Source organism: Plodia interpunctella, chromosome 9 (genome assembly GCF_027563975.2).
Source record: "Plodia interpunctella isolate USDA-ARS_2022_Savannah chromosome 9, ilPloInte3.2, whole genome shotgun sequence".
NCBI lineage: Eukaryota > Metazoa > Arthropoda > Insecta > Lepidoptera > Pyralidae > Plodia > Plodia interpunctella.
The window spans coordinates 483,056-499,047 of record NC_071302.1 but is presented as its reverse complement, the minus strand read 5'-3'; the positions used below and the strand labels follow the sequence as shown (position 1 = coordinate 499,047).

At 32.8% G+C, this 15,992-nt stretch overlaps 1 protein-coding gene across 8 annotated transcripts in view; it reads right to left on the bottom strand.

Annotated features, from left to right (window-relative positions):
* Positions 1 to 9,332, bottom strand: part of Cad89D (Cadherin 89D) — a 50,729-nt gene extending 41,397 nt beyond the window's left edge. For 5 of the 8 annotated variants that reach the window (XR_008404974.2, XR_008404975.2, XM_053749636.2 and 2 more), the window contains exons 1-2: positions 9,160 to 9,331; positions 6,416 to 6,590 (exon numbers count right to left, since the gene is read on the bottom strand). Coding sequence is in view for 6 of the 8 variants with exons in the window: in XM_053749636.2 (XP_053605611.1) it covers positions 6,416 to 6,479 (64 nt within the window). In the remaining 2 variants the exon portion in view is untranslated. Of the gene's footprint in view, positions 1 to 6,415; positions 6,591 to 6,667; positions 6,807 to 9,159 lie in introns of those variants that run through there. The other 3 variants (XM_053749641.2, XM_053749640.2, XM_053749637.1) reach the window with 2 other exon arrangements.
* Between the last annotated feature and the right edge of the window lie 6,660 nt (positions 9,333 to 15,992).

Sequence of the window (15,992 nt, the reverse complement as noted above, 5' to 3'; positions counted from 1 at the left end):
GTTTTCTAAACCATTGGCAACCTTGGCACATGCGCAGCAAGTCATTTCTGCACTTGCAACTGCACTTTACTTTTTGCTCGAGCCAACGACCTCAAGGCACGCCACTCAGGAAACGACTTGACCAAAGAAATTCCTAGTGAAAGTGCGTTCCCTGGATACTCAGAGAGTTTATATTTATATGTAATTTAGATAAAGAACAGGTTTCGATACGGTCAATTATCATGACTGCGTTTGAACTCTGGTCGTTAGTTTTATTTGTAGTTAAATCTTATGTCGGCTTTGTTACAATAATAGAATGATTCGTCTGGTTTTTTTGATTTTTGTAATTTAGATGTTGCCTTTTACAATCTCTCATCGTTCAATAACGAGTCACATTTTCTTAATTTTTATTTATTAGCGAACTTTTTAATGATACAAATTTTTTGATAGAGTTCATCGTATTTAGAGCTGTCCACAAAAGCAAATAATAATAAAAAATATTATATTTGTCGTATTTATTGAAATTATTTGCAATCATTCCATGATATTTAATTACCCTGCTCCAGCCATCAAAAATTGACTTGTCCGATTAGCAAAGTTACAAAACCAGACGTTTGCAAAACCCCGCTATCGCACTACAGTAATGGCCGCCCGTACTGCACCGGAAAATGTATTAATTGGATCAGCTCGCTCATTTAAATTGCTAATCATATTTTCCTTCAAACAAGCTTCAAGCAAGATTTTTTTTAACTTATCATTTTTTCTAATTTTAATATGATTTACTTAAGGCATATTCTGGCTTCACTCGGATAAATCCATAACAAATCATATACTTAAACCTTAGGAATCATCTATATATTATTGTAAACCATACAAAACGTCATCCGTGAGTTTATTATGTTCATACGGATAGACAGACGCGACAGGAGGATTTCTATATGAGAATGTAAGAATTGCAAAAAACTATCTTCGATCGATCTTGTTTCATGATTTTCTTTTCAGTACATTAGTTTCAATAATTTCTCAGTTTCAAACATTAATTTTGAAGATTAGATAATTTACACTAAGAATAAGAACTTTGATACCTTTAATAAATATCTTTTGTAACTTTTTAAGTGATTTTTTGTTTCGTAGTGAACTGATGAAACTATATTTAACGCCCTTGCACAATTCAATGGTAACTTTTAAATCGAAGGCAGAACTAATTTCGGTTCCGTCAATATTGATCTTACAATTTTCTTTGTTATTTCTTTCGAACTACCTACATCTTAAGAAAATGAAAATACCAGATATTATTAAATCGATTATTTTAATAAAGGAACTCTTCTATTCTTTTTCTCACTCGAGCGCTCTCATACCGTATCTCTCTTTCCGATATATTTTATCTTTATGATGAAACCACCGGACATACATACAAAAATCTATCAAATAATAAGAATCTTATGGCCTTAATAATAAGACCCACGGTCTCCCATAGATTTCTCTAAACCAAGCAAATTAATTAGCAAAAAAAAAGAAACAGCGTGTCATCGCTCGCATCGCAACCATTACAGCATAACCTAAGCAAAAGTGGGTTTACTACTCGACCACCTTACATATTCTGTCCAAGAATCTAAATTTAAACTTAAAGCGCTTGATATAGGATCTATAATAACTGTATTAGAAATAATTGCTTGACTACCTTACATATTCTATCATGGTTGATGATTTTAAACTTTAAGCCCTTGACATATGGTTTGTTATAACTGTATTATGTATTATTGCTGACTGTAAAGTAAATGCGGTCGTGGGATGACTTACTTATGCACAGAACAATACAGAAATGCTTCATATCTCAGTCTTACGATTTCCTTTTGTTGTGGATGTATGCTATTTGTGAGTTCCTATTGGAAGATTTTTTTTCTCTTCCGAATTCCGAAGATCTTATATTATATATATTATCTTTGATATGTTTATCGTTGTTACATTTGTTTTTCTAATCCGACTGATTATGGATAAATTGAGACGAAAGTGCGTAACGAGTAGTTTTTACATTATATGTAATATTATTATTAGGGTAAGGCTTCTTATTAGATTTTAAAACAGAACTTGATAATTGTCTACCAATTAGGCCTATTGTAACTAAGTGAGTAACCAAATAGTTACATAATTTCATTAAAAAAAAATAAACGATTCCATTTCAAATATCGTTATATTAGTACAATTCAACATTTCTAAAGGTATATAATCATGTCATCATAAATTGTTAAGTAATGTCGAAAGTGAAATACTGATAATAACGAAAATGACGAGACAAAATGTACAAGTTTCTAATACAGAACCTTATATTTATGTAGGACAGAATTAGAAGCTTTGTATATTTACCAGTTGTTTACCCACGACTTCGTCAGCGTAGAATAGTTGCTTATGACAGCATAATTTTATTTTTTGCGACAAATGTAAACACATTTGTTATTACTCATGCCAGATTACTAATTTCTAGGACCAATATTTTTATGTGCAGTATAGCCAATTAAGTCGACTTTAGTGACATCATTTTCATACAAACTTTCATCTTCACTTTAGTCTTTCAGGGAGTTGATTTTTGAAAAAAGTAAAAAGTATAAAAAAGCCTATATTTGAACGGGAGTCGTAAACTAAATTTATAGCAAATTTCATCTAACTCGGTCCAGCAGTTTAGCCGTAAAAAACGTATTATAGTTAAAGCAAAGAAAGTCAGCACACTGGTTACTGAGATTTGATCTCCGTCCCGCTCTGAAAGCCTGCAAATTGTGTCGTTTGATAACCAACTGGTTGCATTACTGTACTTTTAGTGCACGAAGTAGCCGTGGAAATGCATTTTTTTAGTAGCCATCAAGTCCCACTGTTAGCACTGTCCCACTGTTGGCACTGTCCCACTGGGCGAAAGCCTCCAGTTTTTTTTTTTACTTTTAACCACTTAACTTTTAACCTTTTCCCTGAATAAAATATTTGTATTTTGTGTTTGTATTTAGTAGCTTAGCCCGCGTAAATTTCCCACGGGAACATTTATTTTTCCGGGATAAAAAGTACCCTATATCCTTCTCCATATTTCAAACTTTCAAGGTGATTAATTGTATAGACAGAGCGTGAAGAGGTAACGAACAAAGATACTTTCGCATTTATAATATTCGTATGAACAATAATAGTAATAATATTCCCAAATTAATCAATTTCGATGTGCAGAAATACGCAAAGTGCTCCGTTTTATCTAAACGACAGCCAGTGGCGCGCAGATTAATGTTATCCTCAAAATAACTGGTGCAATCCACCCTAAGAGATGATGTATTTAACAATCATATAAAATCTTGATTTTCTTAAAACACATATCAGTGTGATAAAAATGTATTGGTATTTAAAATTTTCGAATTTATTTGAAGAACCATATTAATGAAAAAATAGATTACCTATCACTACATTGTGGCTAAGTCTAGATAGAATTGAACATTTCAATAACAATTTCTCCCTTCACCAATAATTTCACGCTCCATCAGATGTACAGTTCACTTTGTTGAGGTGATACATATTTTGATATTACAACACTCGTTTTACTATCGCGAATAAAACAAAATAAATTTGAAAAAAAATAGGTATTAAATAATTCATACAATTCAATTCCATAGGTAATCTTATACAGGATAATTATGTTGATGACTTGATGTGATGAGGTTTGTTATCGTTTCGTTATAATATTAAAAAAATATATATTATGTTCTGGATTCAACACTGCAAGGTTGAGATAGCACAGTATAGTAACAAATAAATTATTAGTTTCATGTCTCTTTTAGTTGTAATGAAAATTCACCTTAAACGCAAATATCTTCATGGAAACCGCTTCGTCAACTGTCCTATGTAACATCTACTTAGTTCATTTACTGTACATACATTATTAGCTTTAGATAATCGTAAAAGACGAGTAAAATATAATTACTGTGATGATATTAACTATTAACATTAGCTTAAATAATTTATGGTACAAATGTACTAATTGCAAATATCAGCATCCTATTAAAACGGTTATGAAATTTATAGTTACGAGAATCATTCGCTACAGGTGTAGCTACTTTGTTTTTTCAATTTGTATATTATTTAATTTAGTCAATTATTGCTAAATAATAAATTAAAAATATTTTGCTCTTCTACTCTAGTTACATCACATCCATTAGTGACCGGAATTATTTGAAATTTTAAATTTGTAGGAAATTATCATCGCACCTAATTTCATCTCAGCTTTATGCATAAAATCGGTGAATAATTGTATCGCAAGGTCACTGACCAGAGAAAGCATTCAAAATTGGCGTTAATTACTCAAACTGAAGCTTGATAAAATACAATAATGTTCGGAATGTTCAGGCAGCTTTAAAACATCGCATTAGTACATTTTTCACTTTATTTTTGATCGTAACTAATAATAAAAATGCGAAAGTAAGTGTTTTGTTTGTTACCGTATTAATTCCATCGACCAAACGCTAGTTGATAATAATTGTCAGATCTTATCCTGGTCATTAACAATACATAACTTTGCAAAGGGTTGATGCATCATTAAGCCAGGTCATATTTTTATCATCAGACATAATAGTTCCGCTGCAGTGAAAGCCGAGACAGCGAGCGATCTCATGACATCTGACCATAATTAGCTGAACAAAATTGACCATTTAGCCGAGTTACGAACAATATGGGACTGTTACGTGGAGTGTGTTACTGTAACGGATAAGGTTTACTAAATGTCTGATACGTGACTTGTTAGTGGAGAAATAAAAATTTAATGATATTCTTTGGCTTTTCAGAACGAAAGAAAGAATGCTTCTAAGCATAAAGTGAATAGAAAAACCTCGTTACCTTCCGGAAACGGAAATTTATAAACGCAAGTGACTTTAATTATGCCAATTAGATAAAATACCTAGTATGTAAAACGGAGATAGTAAAAGTATGACGAAATAATTCTCGTGTATTTCAAACAATATGATCACGAATATGACTTTAGCGGAGATAATACTAAAAAGATTAATTAACTAAACTTAATAGTGATCGTTGAGTTTTATGAGTCGGGCGATGTAGCTGTAAGCTCTGACACGATTGTGCCAGCAGAAAATGGTATCATGTATTTACTAACAATGTAAGTATATAGATTAAATGCTATTAAAAATATTGCAAAGTTGGATGCTGTAAATTTCATCTAGTAATAATATTTTCTTTTGAAGTGTAATTCTAACATCGGCGACAGATTTGTTTACACAAGTCGTCTAAAGCTATTCGATATGACTATTATGAATACTGACTTTTATTGGAAGTATTCACGTATGCAGTAGCGAAGTTCAGTTCATCAAAAGTAATTGTTCTTTTTTGTTTTTTAAAAAGTTATTTCACAGCAGATACTCTTTTTAGTGATGTTGAAATAAATTTAAAAGGAAATGAAGCAACTTTGAAAGATGTCTGATATCCACGTGCCATACGATATCCACGTGCCATACTAGACAACAAAAAAGATTATAACTGCAAGATAAAGGTGGAAACAGATTTAGAAATTAGGCTAAATGCATGCGTGGCCGTGAACGAAGAAAGTAAGATCATATTGTTTGAAACAATGGATTTAGTCAAATACTTTCATAGTTTTAAACATTAAATGGAAACATTTGGGTGACAATGGATGAGAATCGCCATCAAGTTGATAAATTAGAAATATGGAACACACAATAATGCAGACTTATGATACTTTCGAAACACAAAGTTCTTGTAAAAACATTAACTAAGAAATGAAGAAAGATTGAGCATCATTTCAGTTGAAATACTTTTTATTTATTTTATACTTAAGCATAACGTTGATATTCTATGCTTGCATATGCCATAATCATGTAAATCATGTTAACAATTTATTGAAATAATGTTTATTCATTTTACTACTATATCCCCAAAATATAGAAGATAGTTCGATGATCAAAAAGACTGTGGATATGATATATATATGATAAATATTGTTGATGCTGAAAAAATGTATATATTATATGAAATATAAAGTTTTGTTTAGAAATTAAATAGGTACTAAAGTTTGAATTACAAAAAAATATTGAAATATTGATTTCATATCCAATTCTACACTCATTTATATTATGAAAACTATAAAAGCATTGTGGTATTTTTACGCAGATAATAATAAATTTTTGTGAGATAATATATAATCTTGCGAAAATAACATTGATATTTTAAATGACGTACCTAGATACCTTTTCTTATGAGATGATGATAAAGTCGAAATGGGTGTCCTATATATATATATATTTGAAGAATTCGTTGATGTACAATAAGGGTTGTTGCTGAACAATAAGAGGTGACAGCAACCGCTTTGTCATCATTGATTTATTGGATTTAAGCAGCATTTTAGAATAAAACGAGCCACCTTTTCAAGTGGGTGGGTACTCACCAATCGCCTCCTTCGCGAAGCTCGCCACGGCCAAGAAGAGCAGCGCCCTCAACATCAGCATCATTATAGTCCACTTTATATATCACTACGAAGACCTCACTAGCATTTTGTCACAGTTGGTCTTTACCGCCCACTACACTCGTCTTCGATTCTCTCATGATCTTGTTATTGATATCTGGAAAAAAGTAAATTACGTTAGATAGGGAATTTAACTCATAAAATATAAATTATAAAAGTCGTGCTTCTTTCTACCTGTATATTACGAATGTAATTCCTGAAAGTATAAAACTATCTATCAGGACAATAAAAACTTTTTTCACTAATGTTCAAATATACTTGATAGCACAAAAATAAGTGTTGGTCAAAGGCGATGGCCTGGCTTTGTCTAATGCTATCGTATGACTAGCACTGACCGAAATCACATTGCCCTATCTATTGTATTTATAAACAATTTGCCCCATTATTCATTTCTATAAAATAAACAAGCAAGCAGTTTCTAAATCGAGTTCTTGGAAACTATAGGTTGTTTTAAAAGATGTTATTGAAATAGAATAGCTCGAGTCATACGATTTAAATAACAATAATAACTCCCATAACTTCAATTGAGCGCTCAATATTCACACAGCACAATTAATTCCCGATGAACCGCATCTTATAGCGTGTAACGGAACGCAGACTCCGTTACGGGGAACGGAACGGTGCTGTAATGGCGAACTCCCTCAGGGTATTGTTCGTGTCTTTTTAGACTTGCAGGAAACGAAGTGTAAATTATGTAATATTAGTAATAAGCGATGATACAAGAGTTTTGCACTTTGCTCACGGCGTTTGTCGTTTTTTCACAACGCAAATGATTGACGTGATATTCTTATATATGGGCGACTGGGGAGAAGTAAGATATAGCGATATTAAAATAAAGTTTTTGATAATTATACGTGAATTGTCACTTTTTATTGTTTGAATTCCATATAATTCTAAATCTACTGTTTTATATTCAATGTACAATCTCTCTCACTGAGCGTCGCGACCTTAGCGACATAACATTGGAGCCAAGATTCAGCTAAATACTTGACGTAGGTACATTAAGTTGTAAGTATAACGTATTTTAATTATTTTTTTTAAGTTTGATGTTATGTAACTGGTTTCTTTTTTGAATATTTAATAATCACTAAAGTAAATCATGAACTGGGAATCTCTTTTTTCTTCTATTATGGAAATTATAGATATGCAAAGAAAAGCGTGCAGTATTACGAGTTGTAACAAAATGTGATCAATTATACAACTTTATGCAAGTCTATGAATAATTCAATCAAGAGCTATGATTTTAACTGTGTTGTAATTAACATCTCTTACTGTACTATGGTCATGAATATCTTTGTTATGTGCTTTTAGAATTAGTTATGCAATAGTTGTGTCATTATTTGTAAGTGGATGTGTTATGTATAAAAGCATGTCATTTGAATTTATTGGACGTTATGGAATCTTCTTTTAAAGTAAAACTACATTGGTTCCGCGTGGTTGGTCATAGCCCAGTCTCTTTATCCATCTGTAGCATCCATCATAGGCCAGTGCCCCAGCAGTGGGTGGATTTCATGTCGTCAAGGATAATATGCGTATCAATGGGCTGATAACTAGGGATGCCAACGACTGTGCAAAGTGCAGACGAAAAAGTAGGAACGCGGACCCTGGGCTCCGACGCTCAACGGTTGCGGAACAACAGCGATAATGCTCAGATGAGAGAGATGATAATAAATTTGGTTTGTTGTGCCTTTTTTAAATATTTTTGTTTTTTCTTCTCAGTTTTTAAGACTTTTTTTTCTTGAAGTAAATAAATCAATAGGAAATTCTAATAATAATTTTAAAAGCGCCTGCATTTCACACTTTCACGGCTAAACCATTGGGCCGATTGTGATGTAAATTTAAACAAATTTATGATATAAGATATCAGAGGTAAAGCTATGAGCAATAATCCTTACATATTATAAAAAAAGTCCCACTACGGCGTCTGTCTGTCTTAACGGCTTTCACCAATAGTTGTTTATGTTTGTTGAGGAAGGTCGAACCGCTAGTATATTATGATTCAAATTGAATAAACACCACAAATATCTATTCAAACTTTTAAAATTCGATTAGATTACTAAATTAATCAAAATCTACTTCAGGTGCGTAAACATTCAGTTATGTGCTAAATATTATGTCGGTTTTAATACTAAGTTTATACTTTCCATCTAAGAAGTAATCTTAAAAACCATCCCGAGAAAATGCTTTCATAGCAATAGACAATGGATGGAGGCATGCGATAAAAAATCGCAATACATCAAATTTAAATCATTTTAACAGTTAAGTAGTGGTGTGAAATCTAAAAGCTTTTTAATGTTCCACGTGAGAAATTTACAGTTTTTTATAAAAATAAAAAACAGTTAAGTATGTCATTTTTATTTCACTTAAAAGCCTGATGATTTTAGTAGTCTTGACTTGTTGGTTTGGGCTGAAAAATATGTTGACCAGTTTCGCATTTAAATCTATACTTATCGACTGTATTAAGATACGTTAACTAAAAGTTTATTTTTTAAAGTTTTTAGTAGGTGTAGGTATTCATTTTTTCATAATCTAAATATAAAGTCAAGATCAAAATCTTAATCGATAAAAATTAGTAGTATTTTTATCCACATAAAACTTTTAAACTTTCCCGCTAAAAACTTTCGAAGACATAATAAATTGTTTCTCTAAAATTGTGAAAATCTCACCATAAAAATAAAGTGCATCCAACAAAACACAAAAAAAAAATCACGCACAATAATTTGACATAGAATTTCCTGTCAGAAATCGTCAAATGTCACTCGCGTGAAATCCAAGATGGCGGGTACAAAATGGCCGTCGCGCGCCGCCGGCTGTCGGTTGTGGACTGAACCCGGTGGTCGAAGACGCATCAGTGCATTACTTTCTACGGTCTAGTGTGTTGTGTCATAGATTACAGATGGACTGTATGTATTATTGTATCCTATATGACTTCGTTTAGGCTCAAAAATAATGACTTTACTCAATTTACATTTAAACATAAAAGTGAAAAGTCAGTCTTAACAATAATGACATTCCCAAAAAAGTTGACGTCAGCCAGGCATTCAGTTGTAAAATAATCTATCATCAAAATTTTCATGGCCTAATTTGTACGCGGACCCCGGGCTATTCGGCCTCACAGCCCCAAATACAACCTAGAAACACGCACGTTAAATTGAGAGAGATAATTAATGCCAAAAACTACCCAACAGCACCTATAAACAGACCCAAACACTAACTACTTCTTACTATAATAGTTGTATAATTTACATAGAAACTACACTTTTGATTTAAGGAAATCTTTTCGGCTGGAATAGTAAAATTTTTTGAGATATAATTTTATTATCTATCTATAACCCTTCGAGCCAGGAGATAATACAGAAAATTGAATAACAATAGGATCGTAGTCCGATCGGGCCGCGGAGAAACTGAGTAGTCAATACAAACACTATATTTCTATAGGTATACGTCTAGATATGCGTAGTAATTATAGATTTTCCAAAGGGATAGAGAAAGTTACACCAATTTTAATTGATTCTATACAAGTATACGCTCACGATCGCTTTGAATAGAATTGAAACGTGAGGAATTACCAATGAACACATACTAACAACAGTTTGTCGTGCATTAGGATTAACATTTAAATTCAATGTCAAAAAGCTCAATGCTTTTGTATTTGTTTTAAAGTTATTTTTTCCCACACAATTTACATGAAAATATTTGAAGATTTTAATCTGTTAAATTAAATTATCTTTAGAGGCCTTTCGTCTTTATAAATGGAATATAAAATAATAGATAAACATATAAAATATAAATTTTCACATCATTAATTTTCCTAACAATTAATTTTGAACTCTCAATCTCAAGTTGTCAGTTGTTGTGTTGTAAGTTACCGTCTCTTGTCTTCATAGTCGTATTCCTCATGGCTGAGGGTTGTGATCGTTACGTGGAATGAGACACCCATAACGACTTTCTTGGCACTATTAATGGAGTGGTTTGGTTACTAACTCATGTGGCACGAGTAAGATTCGAACCTGCGACCTTTCGGTTCACAGGCGGGCGACTTGACCGTTACACCACCACCGCTTCAAGAAGTTACCGTGCTTTATGTTAATTATTATTTACTCTGAAATTTGTAAGTCTGGAATTGATTGCATTCTGGAATCATTAATGCGATCTTGTGAAACCCGGATTCTTTGTACAATTCCATCAATTGTTATTCGTCAAACTGTTGTGTCATTTTGAATATCATTAGGAACATAGGTTGGTAGTACTCCATCAAGAAGGAAACGTCATTGCTGATAGATTGCTCAAAATGCACTGTAAAAAGCTGTTGCGCAATTTTCTTTTGATCTCTGGGAAAATATGACGTACTTCAATAATATATCGGAGAAGTGGTGTCTATTAAATGTAACCAATCGTTGTGTTAAATTGTAATTGTAATTATTTATTAATTTTATTATTATATAGCAATCCTGTTATGCCAATATAATGATCCTGCTTAAATTCGGAGTAGTAATACCGCGAATCCCGCGGTACACAAAAAACTAAATTAAAAAAAAAAAATTAAGATTCTGCTTTGATTTCTAAACATTGTCTAAAGTTTTTGAAGTGAAAACTTCTTTAGGGGCGTTGTGCACTTTTTGTGGTGGGTAAAAATGTTAAACTCGCATCAGAACACGTGACCCTGATCGAAAATTCGTAATATTATGACAAAAATGCACAACGTTAATATTCAAGTTTTCACTTCTGCCGGCAATCCCGGAGTGCAACCCGGTTTTTTTTAAGTTTTATGTACAACTGCAATTTGAAGATGTCTCTAACATCTAGCTACGTTGTAGATGTTAAAGACATCTTAAAATTGCAGTATACAACACATCTAAGCTCAACCTTTGACACCAACGTGAACACCATTTAAATTTTCCGTATGCATAAGTAAATGTCTGATGTAAAGTGGATAGCTTTTACTTTCTTCGCCATTTGTATTAGATCACAGATTAACATAATGTCGCCGGAATAATGTTTTGCATTTGTAGCGAAATCTTTTTAATTTTATGTAAGTTTTTATTAATTGAATAATTTGTTACATAACCTTTATTTTCTCTTTGATTCAGTTATTTTTGATGTTAAACTATTTTATTTCTTTTAACTCGAGGTCTATATTCATCTATACGTCATGTATCGTTACGTAGCATATAATCATATAATGAAGTCGCTTCCCGCTTTCTGTCGGTCCCTGTGTATCTTTAGAAATACGCAACTATTTTTGATGCAGGTTTTTAATAGATAAAAGCTAGTGGAAAAAGACAGGGTTGCTAGTTTCCAAAATAAAGAATATTATAGATAAACGTGGGGAACTGTAAAAACCCGTTGAGATAAGTTTGTGGTCGACACCGCAAGTAATAGCAATATTACCGCGTAGTCACGCTAAGGAATTACTCGAGTAGTTTGTTTTAAAAATTATACTGGCAACTTAGAGCCAGCCCCATTGCTCAGTTGTGCTCAGTTGCGACGACGCAGAACGTTCTAGCTCCCTTGTTTTCTATGGGGATTGATACTATCGTGCGTCATCAATTCAGTATCCATATTGTGCACAATAATATTGCTAATATAAAAGTGAGAGAGTATTTATTTGTTTGCCCTTATTTCACGTCAAAACGGAGCATTGATTTTAAGTGATTATTGAAGCTACTTTTTGCGTAGAAATTTGGTGCGTAGATTCCTTGAGAGGATTTTCTAAAATTCTCCATGAAAACTAAATTTTTAAGCCTGTAGGAAGTCGCAAACAATAGCTAGTTATTTTCACACGTCAAATATTTTTTATCAAGTAGTAGAACCCTTCTATTTCATTCTACGCATCAAAACAAAAGTTTTATTAAGCACAAGGTCACTGTTTCCAAAGATTCACATAGCCGTTAGCACTTAGGTAAAGCAAGTGACAATTTTAGAGAGCAAGTGTTACTTACACTACGCCTCCGCTTCAGAGAGGTCAGGAGATACTCTCAGCCACACTCAGATAATTATGTAGTCTCTATAGCACAAATTCAAAATTCTTTATTCATCTTAGCATAACATAGGTACGTCACTCATTGAAGTGACATCAAAATTTTACTTAAAACTAACTAAACTAAGTTCTTCCAGTAAAGCGCAGATGAAGTAGCGGCCCAAAAAACTTCACCGCAGCCTTTTTTCGAAGATATTTAGTTATATAGAATATCACTTGGTAAAATATTTCGACGCGATCGAAAGAAAATTTTGATCTATAAGAGAAAAAGGAAAGATACGGAAAGCCAAGAATAGTATTCACTGCTGAAATTTTTTTTTTCTTGTCGCCAATGCCTCTTGTTTTTCATTTTTCTTTCGCGAGTCTACTGGAACAAATTTCTAAAGAAATAAGTGTTTAAAATTTAGAAATTTCTAAAGAAATTCTATACATAAAGTGTATAGTGTAATAACCTTTGTAGGTATTTAGTTTCCTATTTGTAAGATTATACATTGTTGCCTAAAAAAATAAATAAGAGTCAAGGTTTGTCGTACAACCTAGGACAGATAACAGAGATGGGAAAGACTCCACCAACAAGTCGTGATTGCCTGCTGGTAGATAAAAAATGCTCTTAAATATATTGTATTAGAAAATAATCGATCGCTTTTTTAAAAGTCAGTAACGCATCAATGTCTCCTATTAGGACGCTTGTGCCCATTGGCGCATGATTATTGTCCAATATCTCATCTGAGTGTTTTCCCGGTTACTTCCTCAGTAGTAGAGCGTCGAAGTTCAAGTTTCACACATGCTCGTTTCCCTACTATGCTATAAAAAGCCCGAATACAGCTGTTTACGGTTCGCCAATATAGTTCTTCACTAGAAGAGTGATTGTCCTTAGTCCAGGAAGGCTAAATTGGATCAATTTCATGGCCTGCTGACATCTCCGTAATGTTCGCTTACAACATGTGGCTAATGCTCTTATATCTACAGAATACTAGGAGTGGCTTGACTGTGACAAAAGCGTGTTGTTGTGTGTTGTAACCTACTAATATTGAACATGTCAATTTGTAAGGATGTTCGGATGTTTCGTCTTATACAAGTTTACAATATCAACGCTGACAGTATGAAATAATGTGAGAGAATAAGATTGAATACCTACAACTTGGAACAATAATAAATAGCTAATAAGTATCACATTAGTGTTTGACCGCAAGCTAGAATACCATCGTTACATATTATAAAACAAAGTATTCTACCGCGTCTATCTGTTCGCGATAAACTCAAAAACTATTCCACGGATTTTCATGAAGTTTTCATCAGTAGATAAAGGGATTCCTGAGGAAGGTTGAGGGGTATAATTTACTTTGTTTTTACCCGAGCGAAGCCGATACGGCCACTAGTATTTTCTATAATTTATTTTTGACCAAAAATGTTTGACCAAAAAGGTTTAGTAGTTTACAAATTACTGGAAAGAGGTCAAACAATATAACATTATGAAATGCAAGCACAAAAGGTTTAGCAGATAACAAATTAACTAAAAACAAGGTCAAACAATATAAAATTATGAAATGCATATAAGTACGTTAGTACCTTTTTGAACACAGTAAAAGAGTGTCACAAAAGGATCACGACATTGAACAATGAGGATTTACTCTATATGAATCAACGGACGTATTGCAGAGAAATATATGTAAGACGCCGCGCCCACTTGGAGCAGCGCACTGCAATTATTACGGTTGCAATGCATAGCCAGTGTTGTGTTAGGATCGATCAGTGTCTTCTTACATTCGTAAGGTCATAATTACGTATTGTTTATTTACGTGATGACATAACAGCAATACAAGAATACTTTTTTTCCAATTCTTTTAGAAAATTTTTTACGTGTTATTTTTGTTATTTTAAGTTATATCAAGAGACAGCTAACCGACTACAGGCTCATTGTCATAATAACTATCATTCTAAATTAATATTTTTAGTCAAAATAGATACAGATATTTATATATTCTGCCTTTACTACGAGCGATATTTGTACTCTTTCAAAAATGTTTTGAAGGATTTCGTTGAATTTGAAATAAATTGTTTACCAGGCATTAAAATCGATCTTGGGTCCCATGTCTGGGAAAATTTTGTATTTTCACTTAACAAATAAATACAGAGCAAAGGTCAGTCAACCAGATAAGGTACTTACATATAAGACTAACAAGGGATTTATAATAATTATGTTAAGAGTAAATCTGCAAGAGGCTGAGCATGTATGCCGCACATATGATCTTCCCGCGCCTCTGTTCGCAGGCGGCCATGCGCGGGCTTCACTTTCGATGCTCTAGATGTCTATCCTCGAGATGATCGCATTTCTCAATTTTTACACGAAAATACACGTTACACAAGAATCAGCATTCGCTTTTATTTGTTGATTATCTTGTATCTTTACAAAATCTAATAATCTATCTTCAATTATTTTTGAGGTATATGAAATGTTTAAGTATACTTTAGTGGACCAACAAAGTCGTCACTTTTTTCACTCAACGTTTCGTCACTCAACGGTTAAAAGACATATGTTTTTTGAGTAGCAGATTACAGAAATATGCGTAGCTAAAAATCGACATCTTGGTATATTTAGTACCAGTGGAACGTATGTATATGAAACTTCATCGGTTTGATGGTTATGAGACAGTCTTACAAAATCATAGAGTCTCATTTGATGTCATATATATAATTTTCTAATTAATATAATATATATATTTTTCCAATGGAAAACTTGAATCTAAAACTTAAATATATATATTATCACATCAAATGAAATGTGTGATTGTAATATGTGATTTCGTCTTCGAGTAGGTACGTCTACACTATATTCTCTCGAGTTTCATATGAAGCGACTAAAAGATATAAAACCTTGACAACTAATAGGTAACCACAGCTTTCCCAAAGAGGGTTGACGTCAGGTCGGAAACATGAAAATTTAAAATAAATTACTCTTTTCCCATCTGTAATATAGCTTACCCAAATCACTTGCAAGTTCTTCGATATTACCAAAAGTCCATTCGAGGTTCATTCGGACATGCAGTTAAGACTACACGTCTTACTGACAAAATCATATTCTGATGTACATACTAACCCATAATCTGATTCTCACGCATATCAATCCACAAATATATCTAATGCTTGATCGAAGAATTTAATGACTTGCCCAATCCGCAACCAATTCATTTGTTTCACAACCAGTTACAAAGATGCGCCCCAATTAGACAATCCAGTTTGCAATTTTTTTATGATTCCGTAGACAAGTAACTAATAGCGAGACAATATTATTGGAGCAGTCAATTTTTAGTGTTATAAATGGATGGAATTGTGTAGACATTTTGTATGGAGCTCGTTGCGGTTTTATGTTTGAACGTACGTACTGTACAAGATAATAATTGGTTATAACTAATTGTTCACCTTAACTTAGACCTCGCGAACACGATAAATTTTTGATGAGTTTTTACAAAATTGGGAATATTTCCAAAACGACTGAACCGATTTTGATGCCCAATGAAC